At 38.0% G+C, this 18602-nt stretch overlaps 1 protein-coding gene across 3 annotated transcripts; it reads left to right on the top strand.

The window, feature by feature from the left end:
• The first annotated feature begins 9490 nt into the window (after positions 1–9490).
• LOC127640441 (tryptophan 5-hydroxylase 1) lies at positions 9491–18400 on the top strand. Of its 3 annotated transcripts, none has more exons than XM_052123021.1 (11): positions 9491–9637; positions 12159–12296; positions 12457–12640; positions 12758–12858; positions 12956–13023; positions 13700–13896; positions 14131–14266; positions 15583–15709; positions 15848–15943; positions 16748–16881; positions 17012–18399. In XM_052123021.1, the coding sequence occupies exons 1-11, from the start codon at positions 9542–9544 to the stop codon at positions 17184–17186; spliced, it is 1452 nt and encodes a 483-aa protein (XP_051978981.1). In that variant the 5' UTR covers positions 9491–9541; the 3' UTR covers positions 17187–18399. The 3 variants fall into 3 exon arrangements, with proteins under 3 accessions (XP_051978981.1, XP_051978982.1, XP_051978983.1); XM_052123022.1 differs by lacking the exon at positions 9491–9637 and adding an exon at positions 10392–10525 and having other exon boundaries at positions 17012–18400; XM_052123023.1 differs by lacking the exon at positions 9491–9637 and adding an exon at positions 11457–11489 and having other exon boundaries at positions 17012–18400.
• Positions 18401–18602: the final 202 nt, after the last annotated feature.

Here is an 18602-nt window from a genome sequence, read left to right as displayed (position 1 = left end):
GTTTAAGAAATATTTCAACCTGGTCTCAAAGAATCCCGTTACTATACCTATATTTTTGCAACATGAGTTTACATGCCTCGTATGTATTGTTGCAGTTTCCTGGTGAAATTAACTCGCTGCAACAACAATACCTTTTATAAACCTTCACACAAATCATGAGACCGAAACGGCAGTTTCTGTTCATAAGCACTTTTCGCCCTGTTCCTCAAACAATGCTATCTTATGACATCAAAACACGTTTACTGTAGTGCGAAAAGTTTTAACATTTGCATTACATAATTGGTTACATTTACAAGTTTGTACGAATGTGATTAAATTACACCGTAGCTCAACTGATAAAGCGTTGTCATGCAATGTAAAGGTTTGTGGTACAAGTCCAGTGGAGCAAGTGAGCCGAAAGTGTAATAGAAGCACCGCAAAATTACAGGGTTGCTTCGGCTATTGAATTTTCACCTCACATTTCCTTTTTATGACACTATCGGATAGGTTTAAGGTTGAGGGTCAGGAGGATTTATTGATTTAAAACTCGAAAGAGCATTAACCTTTGGGAGAACATTGTTCTCGCTTTTAGTTCGATGTTCAGAAACATTGCGGTTTTTGAGTGGTACCGCTAACTCATTAGATTTTGTATAAATTAGTTGGCATCTTCTCGATCACCCCACAAATCCATTTGCAGCACAGGCAATTGAATCAGGTGAGAACTCTACAATACATGTCATTAAACATGAATGAGGCATTGTGGAGGTCTTTGGAGTAGTCGGCAGTCACGTGGCACACGTTACCACATGTTGGCATTGTGCTCTATGGCACGTACGTCTCTCCTTTTACTTGTTCTCCCAGCTGCTTGTGTGGTCAAAGCTCATTAAGGTCCGTATAGCCGCCTCTCATCGGAGCCTTCTTTAGCTGTTGTTTATCTCTCCTGTCAACAGCGGCACAATGAAAGTTTCCTCTTTCACCCTCTCTTCCTGTTTTCCAAAAATAACCCTGTGACGCCATCTCGTCTTCGATTACTTCGAATGCCACCCAAAAATGAAACTTCTGTCATTATTTACTCATCCTCGTGTCTTATTGATCTTGTATTATGTTGTTTTTCCCATGAAACACTAAAGGATACATTTGAAAAACTTTTTATGAAGATTTGTTTCATGCAAGGAGAGTGTATATCACGTAATTATACATTTGAATCAGTTGACAGCCTTAATTAAATTTAGTCTATATGACTCATACGCTATTTTCCAAGTCTTCTGAAGCCATACAATCAATTTGTGTAAGGAACAGAATGAAAATTCGTTATTTCCTGATTAATACACCCATCTTTGGAGCTCTGAAATCTTATTTGGTTCACATTATGATAAAAAACATTGTGCATTTGGCAGCATTTGACACAAAAGGGGCTATAACACAACGGTTATGACTAACACAATTCCAATTATTCACAATTCCATAACCATATTTCCGTCTTTTACCATTTTATTCTTTCTGCTTGCCTTTAAACTTATCTTGTACCTTCATTGATGTGATGATAAAAAAGGGTAAATAAGGAAGTCTCTTCGCTGTCAGGGTGATTTTGATGTCTATCAGTAATGACAGCCCACTGTTATGAACGGAAATGGGGTCTTGTGAACTTACGACCCTTCCAGCCTTTGAAATGTCAGAGCTGAGTGATTTCTAAGCCTGAACTTGACAGCTATTTAAATAACAACATTATATATAGACTAAATTTGCTGCGCTCATATAGCTGTGGGTTGTTTGCGGGTGTGTCTGTGTATGTAGTACAGGCTTTTATATGATTGTGTATTCGCTGCAGTCCGTGTCAGTCGATAGCATATGTTTTGTGTTTGTTCAGTACCGTGAGAGGCGGAGCTCTTAAAATGAGCATTTTGTGTGTACATTACACAATTGGCATGCTCCTCAAAGGACTCAACATTTATTAAATAATCAACTCAAACAGGAAGAGACATTTCATGAGCTTGCATATGCACGATTACAGCTCCGCACATTCTGGCTCATCCTCTCATACTTCATGAGGTATCCACCTGGGATGATATTTTAAGTGTTGTATATTGTTATTTAGACATAAATAGAGAAGCCTTTAAATCAAATATTTTTTAAATGATCATTAGAAACATGAGTCAAGTGTGTCCAAACTTTTGACTAGTTGTGTACTCATTGAGCTTTCATTTACAGATCCATTTGTTTATCACATTTTTTATGTTCTTAATATTCCTGTCATATAATCCGGACCTCATGTTGCCATTGTTCGCACCATACATGGGCCTGAGGAACTCATTTATAATGCAAAGCAGTTTTTCACATGGAACAGATGCTGTGTTTCTAGTTCTCAGTAGAATCAACATTGACAAAGAAGATCTCTTTATCCAATTTAGAGTAACAGTTAGATTGCACATTTTCTGGTAGTTATATGTTGCAATGCAGTGTTGATATTACACATACTGCTCAGAAAATCATTAAGTACAATAACAACTAGAAGTTACATAAAATCTTCATTCTCAAAAGAATGTGAGTGGTGATTTTTTGTTTCAAGTCAACTCTTTTACTGAATGTGTTTAATGTTTTTAGTTATAACTACAGTTATTTTTCTCCATTAATCAACATCTTATGGAGTTTTGTGTTCGTTGCTACAGTCGCTTTCAGCTTGCTCACTGGGGTTATTAATACAATTATTATTTCATTCTTTAAATAAACAATCGTATTTTATCTAATTACACAATGGTGATTCATCAACATTACAGTTTTATCGTCTGTTAATGCCTGATATTCTGTAAAGCTGCTTTGAAACGATGTGTGTTGTGAAAGGCGCTATACAAATAAAATTGACTTAACTTGACTACAGAAAAGAAATATTCAACTCATATCTCAGATGTAGATACATTTTGTGCAACCCTTTATGTTACTAAGATATATGTGTGTGTGTGTGTGTGTGTGTGTGTGTGTGTGTGTGTGTGTGTGTGTGTGTGTGTGATACACAAGAAATAAGTTAATAAGAAAAGTGAAACGTTTTATGCATTTCAATTTCATAACAAACGTTAAATTGAAATAAGTAATCTTTAAGAAAATGTAATTTAAACATTGGATATTTTAAGTTTCATCAATTTAATTTAATAAAGACCACACAATTTAATTTGAAGGAAATTTGTTAGAACATTGACATGCAGAAATCTGAAATATAGGCTTAAATAGTTTTGGAGTGCCTCAGACCCCCATATTTTCAATTAAATAATGTAAAGTTCTGTGAAATTTCACTTATATTGTCATCCACTATAGGTGAAAATCATAGTGTGTATTTGCAGGCTGTTCTACAACAAAAATACATGTTAAGTATTCTGTATAATTACTCTATTCCTATGTAATTACATTGTAATATACTAGGTAAAGTGATTGAATACTTATTTTAGCACTTAATTATGCATTTGTTTATGTGTGTTAGTGGTTCATTAGGTGTCATCATGTAAACTTTGGGACTGGTATCATCACTGAGATTAGGGGGCTCTTCCAGCGTCTGTGTGTGTGTGTGTGTGTATGTATGTGCGTGCCAGCTAATGTTAGCTTAACTGGACAAAGCCTTCCTTTGGGGATATTTAGGGGTGTCCTCATTTGGAAAATAATCCATACATAAATAATTTTTTGAATTCTTATAATGCAAAAAGTTTCCTGTTAGGTTTAGGGTGTGGGTTATGGTTTATAGTAATTATAGTTACATAAAAAAATATTTGTAAGATTCTATCATTTTAAATTGAAATGCATAGATCTTAAAAATGTGTGTGTGTGTGTGTGTGTGTGTGTGTGTGTGTGTGTGTGTGTGTGTGTGTTATCAGTGAGGGTCTGTCTAGGCTGGGCATATTCTCTCTACCACCTGCTTGAATCGCGCACACACACTTCACCTTTTTTCTGTGTATGATGATCCGTTCTTCACGTTTTTGAATTCCAAACCATTTTCTGTGAACCTGCTCTTAATCTGTATCATTTAGTTACAAACTTCTAGCTTGCTTTTATGTATAGCATCCTATAGTGAGACAATATTACCATAGCACAAAAGTATTTTCACAATATTATGTTCTCTGTGTGTTCCTAGACCTCTTGCAGCTATGGTCTGTAATGAGATGAGTGTGTACCGTTCTGCATTCACTCTCCGTTCCTGTTAAGAGCCTCTTCAGAACAAGCAGCACAAAAGAACCAGAGCCTGCATAATGCAAGCCAACCCTACCTTTAATTAACACTGAGGTGTGTGAGCGAGCAAGTGGAGGAGAGAGAGACTGACTCACCCTAATGTTTAAATATAAATTCTTACATAAATTCAGAACATCTAAGCAATCTGCCCGCGACCCTGTACACAGGATAAGCGGTTGACGATGGATGGATGGATGGATAAGCAATCTGCCCCAAAATGATAAGATTCAGGCATCTTCAGCACGGACCACTCACTCTCTTGACCTCAAGATGTGCACTAGCAACTGACACTAGAGTCTGTAGCCTTTAGCCTCGTTGTTAGCGCACCCACCTCGGACGCCGTTTCGAGTCCCGTTCGGAGCGGGGTGACCAGGGCCAGTTACAGTGGTGCCGTGACCCGGTTGGGAGTGAGGTTGAGGGGGATGAGTGTAACGGGAGCCAGCTGGTAGATAGCTTTGCATTGTGTAATCCTCACTCTCCTGACCTCAAGATGTGCACTAGCGACTGACACTAGTGTCTGTAGCCTTAAGCCTCCTTGTTAGCGCACCCGCCTCCGACGCCGTTTCGAGTCTCTTTCGGAGCGGGGAGACCAGGGCCAGTTACAGTGGTGCCGTGACTCGGATGGGAGTGAGGTTGAGGGGGGTGAATGTAATGGGAGCCAGCTGGTAGATTGATGTGCAGTATGTAAACCTCACTCTCCTGACCTCAAGAGGTGCAATAGTGACTGACGCTAGAGGCTGTTGCCTTTAGCCTCCTTGTTAGCGCACCCACCTCCCACGCCGGAGATGCCAATTCGACTAGGGCCAGTTACAAATGCATAAATACAAACCTGTTTCACCCCACTTGACCAGCTCTCATATGGTTTCCATGTTTCAGTCACAAACTCTGTTACCTTGCCATAATTATGTCACAGGTCAGAGATTGCTATAAGGAATGTATTACTATCATGATAACTGCACTGGCCTTCAAACACATATACTCTTACAATTAACCCTAATGATCAATAGCTGGTCAACACAACTCAAACATGAGGATATAGGTTGTGATATACTTCTGAAAAGCCTTTATGAGTATAAAAAGAGCATTTGGAGAAACTGGGAAGACCTTTAATATTTTTACAATATGGTTTTATGTTTTAACAGTTGTTGATTTTGTCATCAGCTTTAATGAGTTATCAATGAACAACAATTTTTATAGCATTTAGCCTGTTATTCTTGGTTAAAGTAATAGTTCACCCAAAACCCTCCTGATATCCCAGATTTGTATCACTTTCTTTCTTCACCAGAACACATGTGAAGAAAAACAGAAAAATATCTCAGTTCAGTAGGTCTTTAGAATGCAAGTGAATGGTGATCAGACATTTGAAACCACAGAAATCACAGACAGTCCGCATAAACGTCATTCATACAACTCCAGCAGTCTTTTAAAGCAATACTATTGCTTCTAGTGTGAAAAAGATCCACATTAAGTTCTTTTTGATTTGGAGGTTGCATTTGCCCCTTCAACATTACATTTTTACTCCACTAATTGTTGTTGGTTGGGGGGTTTCAGTTTATAAAATGTGCATTAGTCTTCACTGTATTACAGCCTGTACAGATAAAAACAATTTGCTTCACAACATGCTTTTGGCAGGCCTCCGTGGACATTACACCCAGAAAATGGAGCTCACGCCCATATGCCGAACGACACTTACCGCTTAGGCCACTGGGGGCAGTGTTTCAATTTTTGGTAAGCACAGAATGATTTTAGCTAAAGAAAAGTCAACCTACTGTTTCTGATTTCACTGAGGAATGATTTTATATGGAACTGGTTGCCAACCCAAATTATTATTAGTGCTAGATTTTGGTTAGATATTGCATTTATAACTTCAGAACTAGATATTTTGCTAAATTATTTCAATGCAATTGAACAAAATGCATTTATTTCCTAAATAAATCAGAAACAGCATGCATACAAAGAGGTTTGGCAAATTGCACATAATTCTCTTTTATGTAACATTGCCTCTTTGAATCTGACAGCTCCTTAGTCCTCACAACTCCCTTGTCAGAGACCCACAGATTGTTCAAAGGCACATGGGGCTGTGGCTTTGTAATCAGCTCGGTGACTGTACAGTATCACTGTCCTCTCTAGATTCATGACTTTGATTTGCCAGCCCTCGACCCCCTCCCTGCCCCTTCCATAGGCCTGTCCTGTTGATAGGAGTTTGTTTACCTTCCGCCAGGTGGGTTTTCCAAGCGTTCCTTAGTTTACACACTGTCCACACACCTCAAACATTGACAACCATATGACCTTGCAGCATGTAGATGTAAGGACATGGAAGTATGATTATTGTAATAACTCCAGTATATTTAACCTTGGACAGTGAACAGAAACAGTTTCAGTGAACTTTATTCAGTGACTGGTCTTTCATGATTCCATTAAAGGCATGACAACTTTCACTGATGCAGTTTTATAAATCTAAAAATGAATAGATTTTCTGCATCTCATCTGGCAATATTTAGGCAGCTTTATTGCATTAAATGGACAGTTAACCCCAAAAAATATTTACAGTACATAATTTACAGTACTCACCCTCATTATCCCTTTTACCTGGTTTAGGTTAATTGGGACATCTAGTCAAGTTCACGCTTGTATAGATAGACATCATATCATCGGTTTATTTTTATTTTATTTACACATTGTTCCAAAGTAGCATTGCAAACCTCTTAGTGAGCATGCCAAAGGCAACTGTGGAAAGGAAAAACTCTTTTAGGAAAAACATTTTAAGGTGAAGAAGAAAACCTTGTATGGAACCATGAACATTTTGAAAATGTTCACCTTCAGGGGCTATTTCTACCTGATCTGACCATTAAAATGACTTTCATTGACTTAGATATTTCCTGTAGGTTGGAATAAATGTAAGTGTATATAGGGACTAAAAACTAAATATTTTTCATTTCGGTTCGTTCTAAGCAAAAACTGTTATTTTAAATAACGTTGTTTTTAAAATAACAGTACTCTGCACTATGGTGTGGGTGAAATACCAATTGCAGTGTTGCCAGATCTTGCAAGAGAAACAAGCAACCTGGTCTGGGAAAAGCCCTAAATAAGCCACTTGCTTCAACAAAATAAGTGAAAATAAGCAATTACATTTTTTTCCAATGTGGTGGATTTATCAGCATAGAAATCATAACAGTTAACAGTTAATTAACAATTAAGAATCATTTTAGTTACAGATCTGCTTTTCAGTCAAAACCCATCAGCATCAAATCTGTATTAATATAACATATCTAACAATCAGGGCCAGTCAACCCATTAGGCGACATAGGCGAGCACCTAGGGCGGAATATCTTTGGGGGTGCCGATATACCGAGCCAGTAAGTGTGTGTTCAATTTGTGCCGAAACAAAATGCGCTCTGTGTGTTCCGATGAATTGTTTTGGCACCCCCACAGAACATATAGACTGTGTACTAAATGCGTTACTACCATACTACTCTTACTATTTCTGTTATACCTGTGTCAAAAAACAGTGAGAGTAATATGCTTAGTGTGTCATTTTGAACACGGCTGTAGACTCACGAGTGCGGGGCTCGAGTGCAGCCTCTGAACGGTTGTCTACTGCAGGTAAAGATACTTTCTAAATAAAAGTGTATCAAAATATTTACATTACATGAAAGCACTTAGTACCAAAACCAAACCAATATCATGTTTTTTGGACATGTTCTTTTGAGTAGCCTTCCATATAAATACCATGATATAATAAAAATAGCAAGATTTTACATATTGTACCATCATTGTACCAAGATACAGTTACTGGGGGTCTCGTTTAGGGTGCTAAATGGTGTAGGACCGGCAATGCAAACAATAAAAAAGACTTGGAAATAACTGAGAAATAAAATTTTTAATACTGAAAATTTACTGTGATTAACCCTTTGGACTTTGGTTTCATGGAATAATTATCAGAACAAAATTACCGGTTTTAACCAGTTACCAGCATTTAAAAATAATGTTTTCACTCCAAAACAATTGAAAATCACTTTGTTCTTTTTTCCTGTTACGTTTTCAGTTTTTGTTCCTGTACACACTTGCCTATGTGACAGTGATTAGAATTGAAGAATGATACCTTCAATCTTTGCATTTCATTCACCCTCCTTCATTCATGTTGTCCACCACCACCACGCCCTCAGTCTTGAATAAAGCATGGGATCCTGGGATAGGAACTTCGCCTTACAGTCCACCTGATCTAGGCTGCTCATGTGTGGTGGCCACATGCGACCCAATCCCTAAATGAAGGGATGGTAAATACACACTGTACCTCAGAGAGCTCCTCTAGATCTTAAAGTCCAGAGAGGTACACAATCCTCCATGAAGACAAATTAAATCAGAGGATAGTACAATCCACCCATCAAATTAAATGAAATCGACAGTCCTAAGACACCTACAACCTTCAAGGGGGCCCAGAGAGAGAGAAAGAGAGATCATCCACTTTAGTGCTTTTATCGTAATTTAACCATGACCCTTAGATCTGGCATGGGACACACATAGCATTGTGGTGCCAGAGAGCTGGAAAACCTTTGGTGAGCTGACCTTCCACCCAAATAAGTGTTTCAATGTTTTACTCTTGAAATTTGACAAATTTGCTCACAATTGGGGCATGTTGTCACAAAACATTAACATGTTCTATATATATATATATATATATATATATATATATATATATATATATTTTTTTTTTTTTTTTTTAAGAAATATACCCTGTGAAATATTCACCTGAGTAAATAATGTGACAACTAGCCCTGATCCCCCACAACCCCCACCTGTGGCTGGGAAACCACCACCACATATGGTAAAACAATCTGGGATGATTTAGTTTTAAATAACTTTTGTGATAAAAAGTGATTAGCATATACAATTATTATTACATTGTTATAACATCATAATTGTGCAATGGACCTGAACCTAGTTTTATGAATGCACCTATAATATCTGTCTTAATTATCAGCCCACAGATAAGACAGAGATTACAGAAACAATTGCTGTCTCCTGTGTGCGTTTTTTGTTTGAACTCCTAACTCTTGCCAGTAAAGGAACTCTCGTCACGCATTGATCTTTTTGTATGCAGAACGTAAAAGAGAATATGAAAAGGTATGTCTCTCATATGAATATCCCCATGACGTGAGCGAGGCTCCTCTTTTTCCATTTGCTGTCAGGGGGAAGAATAACGGGCCGTCCGTCCATCGAGCACCCCACCCCTCCCTAATGGTCCGGTCCTCATAAATAGCAAAGTGCGCAATTGCGGCACATACATTTCAATATAAATATAACAGACCGACACGTTCGTTTAGGGAACAGATAAATAGCAAGAAACTTCAGCATGTACTCAACTAAAAGCGAGGGACCGCGCAGAGGAAGATCTTTTGACTCAATGAACCTTGGTCTGACATTGGAAGAAAAGCAACTTAACAATGAAGTAAGCCATTTCACCAATAATTGATAGGATTTAAAAGGCGTATATTTCTAACGTTTGTTCGATTAATTCGATTATGCATGCTGCAACATATTATAGATATCTCAACAATTATAAAACTAAAAAGACAGGTCCGCGTTAATGTTACAATAATTTATACATTATTTTCATAAATAAATGTATAAGTGTTTTCTTTTTGATAATGTAATATTGCAATATGGTTGCAGAAAGGTTCCTGGAATTTCGAGGTTAATGGAACGTTTGGGGCACCATTATGCACAACATAAAACAAACGTTCAATTTGCTTAAAAAACACTTTTAAAAATAATCTTGAAGCTCTTGGAAGCCAAAAATTGTTTGTTGGGCTGGTTTGCGTATGTCCCCTTATCCGGAAATCGTCATGATATAAACAGGTGAATTTAGGCGCAGTGATAGTGCTTGTGTTTTTTAATGCATAATTTATGTCGCTAACTCTTATGATTCCACAAATAGATCGTTGGGAACCATATAGATCTATAAATCATATAGAGTAATGACGTGTGGTTAGGAGAATGGACATGGCAGGTATCTATAGGACAATCATGACTTTGACAAAAGCCAAAGATGCATAAAATTAAGTGTGTTTAACAGAGATGTGCGTTGAAGAGTGATTAATTGCAGCTAATCCAGAGTTAGATTAAAACAAGAGGGCGCTAATAATAGGCTTCTTCGCACTTCAAATGGGATTGCTTTAAGACGACAGACATTGGCCCGTATCTGTTAAAGAGAGACGGTGAATCGCAGTACTCTGAAACCCGTGCACGGTCAGTGCACTCAATAATGCTGTTGGGAATAATGCTGGCGGGAAGACGGGGACGATTACTCTCCCTCATGCTTGATAAAAGAAACATGGTTAGTAGGTTTGGGTAAAAAAAACGCTTTGTTTGAGGGATGCGTAAAGCTGTTGTTTTGTAGTTTTAACACTTAAAATGATAGGCTAAATGTGCAAGCAAAACAAAGAATTGTATTTACACTTATTTCATATTTGTATACATCTGTCTAATTATTCTATCAGCACTAAATCTTGAACCTGTCCCAAGTCTGCAACCTCGGGAAAGGGCTCGTCAGGCGTCGCCTCGTCTCTGTTGGCGGCCGCTTACGTTAAGCAGGTCATGATGACTGGCGCGGCCCGCGGTGCTGAACTGACGCAGGCAGAGGACGATTAAGTGACCCGCACATACTGTCCCGCGCCAGCGACTTAATCGGTTGACCCATTGTTGCAGCTGTCTCCGTTGGCCTTAGATCTGTCCGTCTTGCGTCTTCGTTTTTACCCATTAAGATACTAAGAATTGTGTTAACTACAATAATCCGGTTTAGCATTTATTCCTAAATACGTTTTTCGTGTCCTGACTGGTAAAGTAAAACTAACGCTATATAGCCTATTCAGTAGGCTATGCAAAACTATCCCATTCAAAAAGGAGGTTTAACATCTTTGGACGAATGCAGCATACTTGTTTGAGTGTGTGATTGTGTTGTTTATGACACTCTTTTTTTAAATCACACCTGATTGATGCACATGAATTAGGTTTAGGGTTTAAAATGGGCCGTGGTTGTTTTCAAAAATATTTATGGTTGATGTTTATGTTTAATTTCAGTTTTTTATTAGTAAGGATAAAAAGTAAGTCATGCATAAGTTTTGGCTTGACATAATCGATTATTATCAGGACAGTTATTCGCATATGGGTTGTTTAGTTTTGTCTAATGAATAATTGTAAAAGAAATGCACTCTGGAGAAATCGTACATATTTTTACGAGTTGGATAAATTGTATGAAATCTTACGACCCAAGTCATACAACTTTTAGAACAGCCAGTCAGGTGAATCTCTCTCGTCTCCTTCTAAAATGCAACTATTTCTTCCTTCCATCAAATACAACATACTCTTTACACTTCAAATCATCCCTGACAGACTGTATATTCTGAGGTTAGGTGTAGAGATGGGGTTTGGGTTAGGGCATAAAATTAATAAGCATGTACACGTATGACACAGGAAACTTTCGCTTACTTCCGCAGCGCACATCCGGGTATTTGCACCGCTAGAATTTGTACAAATTCATACGAACAAACTTGCACGAGTTCATACGATTTAGCAAACTTGTACAAATCCATATGACATGAGATCGGGTATAGGGTAAAAATGTGTTTTGTAAACTAAGTATCTTTACAAAAAAAATTATTACAAAAAAGTGTTGACAAACTTGTCACAAATTTCCCACAAATGTTTTTCACATGCAAATGAGCTTGCAATTCGCCGCTCTGCACCTGAAGTGGTGAACCTGCAGCAAACCTTTGGTGATATTGAAGTGTTTGGCGCAAACTCATTTGCACGTGAAAATAAAGAGTTGCGTATTTGTGGCACATTTGCCAGAACTCTCGATTTTTGTATGGGTAAATCTTGATCTTCACAGAATTATAGAGTTCTGAATATTCTTTGGACCTAATGTACATCACACTGGTTTTGACACATTTTGTACACATGTCTTACAGATGAGCAAATCTGCCTTTCCAAAGATAGAGGAGAATAAAGACAACAAAACCGTGTCAACAGAGAAGGGTCGGGCTGCTCTTGTGTTTTCTCTAAAAAATGAAGTTGGTGGACTTGTCAAGGCACTGAAACTTTTCCAGGTAATTACCTTTTTGTTTAGGTTGATCATATATAATGACATTGGTTATTTTTCTAGCATTCTTCTGTTTGACTTTAAAACACTGGCTGAGCATTGGGCATAATGAGCATTGGGTATGCTGTACAATTAACATAAAAACATGTTGTTTCATATGACAACAGGAAAACCACGTCAACCTTGTGCACATTGAGTCGAGAAAATCGAAAAGACGCAACTCAGAGTTCGAGATCTTCGTGGACTGCGACAGTAACCGCGAACAGCTGCACGAGATCATTCAGCTGCTGAGGAAGCACGTGAACGTGCTCGAGATGGACGCGCCGGACAACCGCTTGCCAGAAGAAAGTGGTAAATCTACTATTGTATTTTATTTATTTATTTGTTTTTGGTTAGATGTGACATTGTTGAAGTGAAACAGTGTGTTATGAAATACTAAATATTCGACTTCTGTAAAATGTTTTGCAGAGATGGAGAACGTTCCGTGGTTCCCAAAGAAGATTTCCGATCTGGATAAATGTGCGAACCGTGTGCTGATGTATGGATCAGACCTAGATGCCGATCATCCGGTAAGCAGGGCATTTTATCTTGAGCTACGTCATCAGTATCAGAGATCGTCGTCGGATGTTATCGCATGTCACTCACTGCTGCATTCTGTTTCAACAGGGTTTCAAGGACAACGTCTATCGCAAAAGGAGAAAGTACTTTGCAGACTTGGCTATGAGCTACAAACAGTGAGTTTTTAGAATATTATGTTTCATATATTTCATATTATACTATATTTATGCATTTGGCACATGCATTTATCCAATGTGCAGCATTATACTGGTATTTATTTAGCCTACTAATAGGCCTACAGTGTATTTAAAGGTGCACTCAGTCATTTTTATGCATGTCGTCTTGGACTTACACTGACACCTAGTGGTGTGGATGCACCATCATTTAAACGCAACAGTTTTTAGTTAACGATGCCATTGTAGAAATTCACTTTTCACAGTCAGCCATAATTCATTTAATCCAAGTGTGAAAGTGTCCAAAAACAAGGCGTTTACAGAGAATATTATTCGGCTGGTCATGTAATCATGTAAACCCCATGAGGGGACCCTCTCCATATAGAATAAAACAGCATTTATAAGGTTAATGATATGACTAAGAGTCCTCATCTCATGTGAGTTGTCATGATTTTGCACATATATTTCAAACTGACAATTCATTTCTTTTGAAGTTAAACTTTTTTAATGTGGGAAAAATGACTGAGTGCACCTTTAATGGAGTGTGTGTTCCCTCATGAACCCATGGCCCCAGTTTTTACCTTAATACTTTTTAAAATAAAATACTATTACAAAATAAATAATAAAAGTTCCTCTTTTTTTTCAATAATGTCTGATTAAAGTTTTGCCTCCCTCATAGTGGAGATCCAGTACCCCGTATTGAGTTCACGGTGGAGGAGGTGAAAACATGGGGAGTTGTGTTCAGGGAGCTGAATAAACTCTACCCCACACATGCCTGTCGCGAGTACCTGAAGAACCTGCCATTGCTCACCAAACACTGCGACTTTCGCGAAGACAACATCCCACAGCTGGAAGATGTCTCACGCTTCCTCAAAGGTGAGAACATTTTTTTTCAAACCCAGGCCGGTGCTGTGATTTCCAATACCCTAGCCTAGGCAACCAACCGACCAGGGCGCCCCTTTTGACCGGATGTTCGCTGTCCGTCTGTCTGCTGCAATTGCAATTGCTTACTCTGACTAGAGGTAGCATCGGCCCTGGCCAAATCAACAGGTTACTATGTGTTATGATTTATAATTATGCTATGACATTGGCTGTTTTCCACTGTTTCAGAGCGTACTGGCTTCACCATCAGGCCTGTGGCCGGGTATCTCTCCCCACGAGACTTCCTGGCGGGTTTGGCCTTCCGTGTGTTTCACTGTACTCAGTATGTCAGACACAGCTCTGACCCTCTCTACACACCTGAGCCGTAAGTATACAAAAAATATGTTATCGTAGAATAAATACATTTTAGGCCCTTGATGATGGTACTGCCTACAATAGCTAACAATAAGTAAAACAAGGCTGTAGAATCATGAATCATAAAGCAATTATGCATGGCTTCAAAAATGTATTATAAAGTATATAATATATGTATATATAATATACTGTCAAGGTTGTAGAAAATCAGGACCCAAACGCAGAGTGAGAGAACTAAAAAGGATTTGTTAAACCAAAAAGAACTAAAAACCCCATAGGGGGAAAATAATCCAGACAGGCACCCTCTTGATGCAGGGCTGGGGTAGACAAACTGGACACAGGTCCGACCGGACCAAGTAGGTATGGGAAATAAAGACGAGACCAACATGAACATGAAACAAGTCGAACTGGCACTGGACAGCACACATGAGTAGACTAAAATAGGGCAGGTGTAACCAATTAACTAATAACTGGAAAAACATTAGGCAGGGTATGACAAGACACAAACACCCGAATGGCATGAGCGCACATCGCCAAGAAAATAAGGTAATATACGCTCATGCCAACAAAACAATGCCACGCATTCCCACACTAGACAAAGCCTGAGTGTACATCGTGATACAAACACCACGCAATGCACGCCTCAGGAACTTGTAGAAAGAAAACGAGACAGGACACCTGTGCAAGAGTTCGGCCCCACACAAACCTCAGACCGAAGTGACGAAACTCAGCACAACTTGAAGACAGCTCACGACCCAGGAACGCAACGTGAGTGTGACGCGAGATGCACCCGTGTTTGCAAGAGACAGACAAACTATTGATGTGAGTGCATGCCAGCAAGATGACATAACCGCAATGCACTCACGTCAATAACAGACAGAACATGGAGCATGAGTGTCCGGATCCTGACACAGCCCGAACCCGAACCAGATAAGGAAGTCAGGATCCAGCCACCATGCTCCGGACATAAAACGCAGGACAGACCAAAGAGCGCACGCAGGGAAATCAAAACCAAAGCCAAAGAAAAAGATAGACAAAGAAAAACAAGATAGACATAGGATGATGTCATGGTCCTGTCACACAAAAACCCAGACAGAGTGGCAGGACCGTGACATATGCAGTATTATAATTTTTTCTAACTCTTAACTATAAAAAGTTATGTTAAACATTTATTTCACCTTAAGAAAAAAATCTATTTTTTTTTATAGATATATATAAAGGATGACCCCATCTGCAGCCTTGTTAGCAATAATCAAATATGCATTTATATGGAAGAATAGTTACCCTAATCTGTTCTGGTCACTGGTCAATTTGTTTGTTATTTAGAGACACATGCCATGAGCTGCTTGGACACGTTCCTCTTTTGGCCGAGCCCAGCTTCGCTCAGTTCAGTCAAGAGATCGGTCTTGCATCACTGGGGGCATCTGATGACTCCATCCAGAAACTTGCCACTGTAAGCAATGACAGGCATTCAAATTTGAACTTTCAGTTTGTGGTGTTGTTTAAAAAGGATTGCATTAATAAATCACATTTTGCATATAGCTATTAATAATACAAAGTGTCTTAATATTAATGCAATATTGTGTTTCAGTGTTATTTCTTCACTGTGGAGTTTGGCCTCTGTAAGCAAGAAGGGAAGCTGAGAGCATATGGAGCTGGTCTGCTGTCCTCCATCAGCGAGCTGAAGGTAGGGAACCTCTTTAAGGGAACAGAAGTCTTCGCTTAAAGGAATAGTTCAAAGAAAATTTTTAATTCTCTCATAATCACAAAATACTCACCCTTCTGCAATCCTAGATATGTATGACTTTCTTTCTTATGCAGAAACAAAAAAGTGTTTAGGAGAAAATCTCAGCTCTGTATGTCCATATAATGCAAGTGAATGGTGACCAAAATAATGAAATTATCCATGTCTTCCAAAGCAATCTAATCAATTTTAGCTGAGAACTTATTTTTCACTATAAATCTTGACATCAGCAGTCTCCTTGGCAATCATGATTTCAAGCTCGATTACACACCCTAGCTCCATCTAGCACTCTGTGCATGCGTCAAGTACTAGGAAGTGTAATCAAGCTTGAAATCATGATCATGCCTTGAGACTGCAATGGAAAGATGTACAGTACAGTAAAAATTACTTCTGTTCTACCCTAAATCAACAGGATCGCACTAGAAGACATGGATTATACCACTGGAGTCACAAGGTTTACTTTTATGCAGCGTTAATGTGCTTTTCAAAGTTGCTAAGTTTTGATCACCATTCACTTGCATTGTATGGACCAACAGAGGCTGAGCTGATATTCTTCTAAAAATCTTCATTTTTGTTCTACTGAAAAAAGAAAGTCAAAAACATTTGTGATGGCATGAAGGTGAGTACATGATGAGAACTTTCTTTTTTTTTTGTGAACTTTCCTTGTAATGACAAAAACTTCATGATGTGTAATGCATATTTTTCACCTGATAAACAGAGATTATAGTCGTTTCTTTTTTCTTCCAGCATGCACTCTCAGGAAACTCCAGGATCTTGCCATTTGACCCCAATGTGACATGCAAACAGGAGTGCATCATTACCACCTTTCAGGATGTCTACTTTGTTTCAGACACCTTTGAGGAAGCTAAAGTCAAAATGAGGTGTGTAAATAAAAAACTCAAACAGTGAATTTTGCATAATAACATTTGCGTATTTCAAAAATGTCTCCTGAGTGCATTACTCTAAACCTAAATTAAGACTTTACATTTAAATCAAAATGTAATCTTTTAGGGAGTTTGCAAAGACCATCAAGCGGCCATTCTCAGTACGCTACAATCCGTACACACAGAGTGTGGACGTTCTGAAGGACACGGCCAGCATCAACAACGTGGTGGAGGAGCTAAGACACGAGTTGGACATCATTGGAGATGCGCTCAACAGGCTAAACAAACAGTTAGGAGTCTGAAGGACTACAACATCCATTGTATACACTACATTTTATGTCCATTACTTCATGTTTCTGTCACACATCTAAGTTCAATTAATTAGTCAGTTCTTCTCCCTCAAAATAACGTATGGCATGATGACTAATATCTGTCATGCTTAATGAAAATAATGCTCATGCAAACTAACTAAAGTCCTCTTGTTCATTTCTGTTGAGATTATTAGTATGGCTCTTGTTCTGTTTAATACAGTATGTGGTTCTTCATGACATGTCCTAACTGCTTGCTAGTGGAGTTATTATTTTTTTGTGAGATTTCTACTTGGTAAAGAGGTATTGCAAGGTAACCACAGAGATTAAGATTCAGTTCTGAAAGTTGGTGTCTGCTCAAGCTTATATATTGGTGATTTCAGTTTTGCATCAATCTGCAAGTAAATTAATTTAATTGGACATTGTATGGCACCTTATTATTGTTTTATAGAAAAACGTGCATACATTAATATGCTTTAATCCCCTATGTGCACAGTATTATGAAAAAAGTCAAAGTTTTGTATCATTGTGAGTTAATTCCATGTATTATTCAATGTATATTTCTCTCTTTCTTTTGTTTGTGAACGAATGTCTCTCTTCAAGCAGAGAATAGGGACTGGACATTGGCTTGCATTTATTAAAAAGTACATGTAAATATTGCATTGGATATGAAAGAATATTTTTAAATCAATTTCAAACATGCTTAGCTTCTATATGAGTAATTTATTTACTATTCAGAATGAAGAAAGCCTATTGATCATTTCAGGTTTAAGATGTAGAGGACTTTATCACTAAAGGTAGAAATATGCTTCTGATAATAAAATCAATTCATTATTTTTATACTGTAAATAAAGCTAGTCTACATTTATTTTCTTTCTTTCTATGTGTGGTACCCATGGTGGGGATTATGGGCTCATTTGTTTGTAGAAGGGGTTATCATGTTAAAACGGTTGATTCTTTATAATAAGATGAATAAAAAAAGTCAACAATAGAATTGTCATTAGGTGGTACAAGTTACTTGTTAAAGTGATAGTTAATTTGATTAATTTAGTTAAGATAATTATTTTATCATTTAGTCACCCTCATGCCATCCCAGATGTGTATGACTTTCTGTCTTCTGCTGAACACAAACAAAATTTTTTAGAAGAATATCTCTGCTCTGTAGGTCCTCACAATGCGAGTGAATGGGTACCAAAATTTTGAAGCTCAAAAAGGCAGCATAAAGTTAATCCATGTCTTCAGATGAGATATGATAAATGTGGGTGAGAAACAGATATATATTTAAGTCCTTTTTTACTATGCATTTTTCATTTAAACATAAATTAAACATTTTCACATTCTTCTTTTATGGCGAGTCTCATTTGTGTATATTGCCACCTTATGGGCAGGGAGGAGAATGTATAGTAAAAA

The sequence above is a fragment of the Xyrauchen texanus genome, chromosome 49 (genome assembly GCF_025860055.1).
Source record: "Xyrauchen texanus isolate HMW12.3.18 chromosome 49, RBS_HiC_50CHRs, whole genome shotgun sequence".
NCBI lineage: Eukaryota > Metazoa > Chordata > Actinopteri > Cypriniformes > Catostomidae > Xyrauchen > Xyrauchen texanus.
This window is presented reverse-complemented; position numbering and strand designations above follow the sequence as displayed.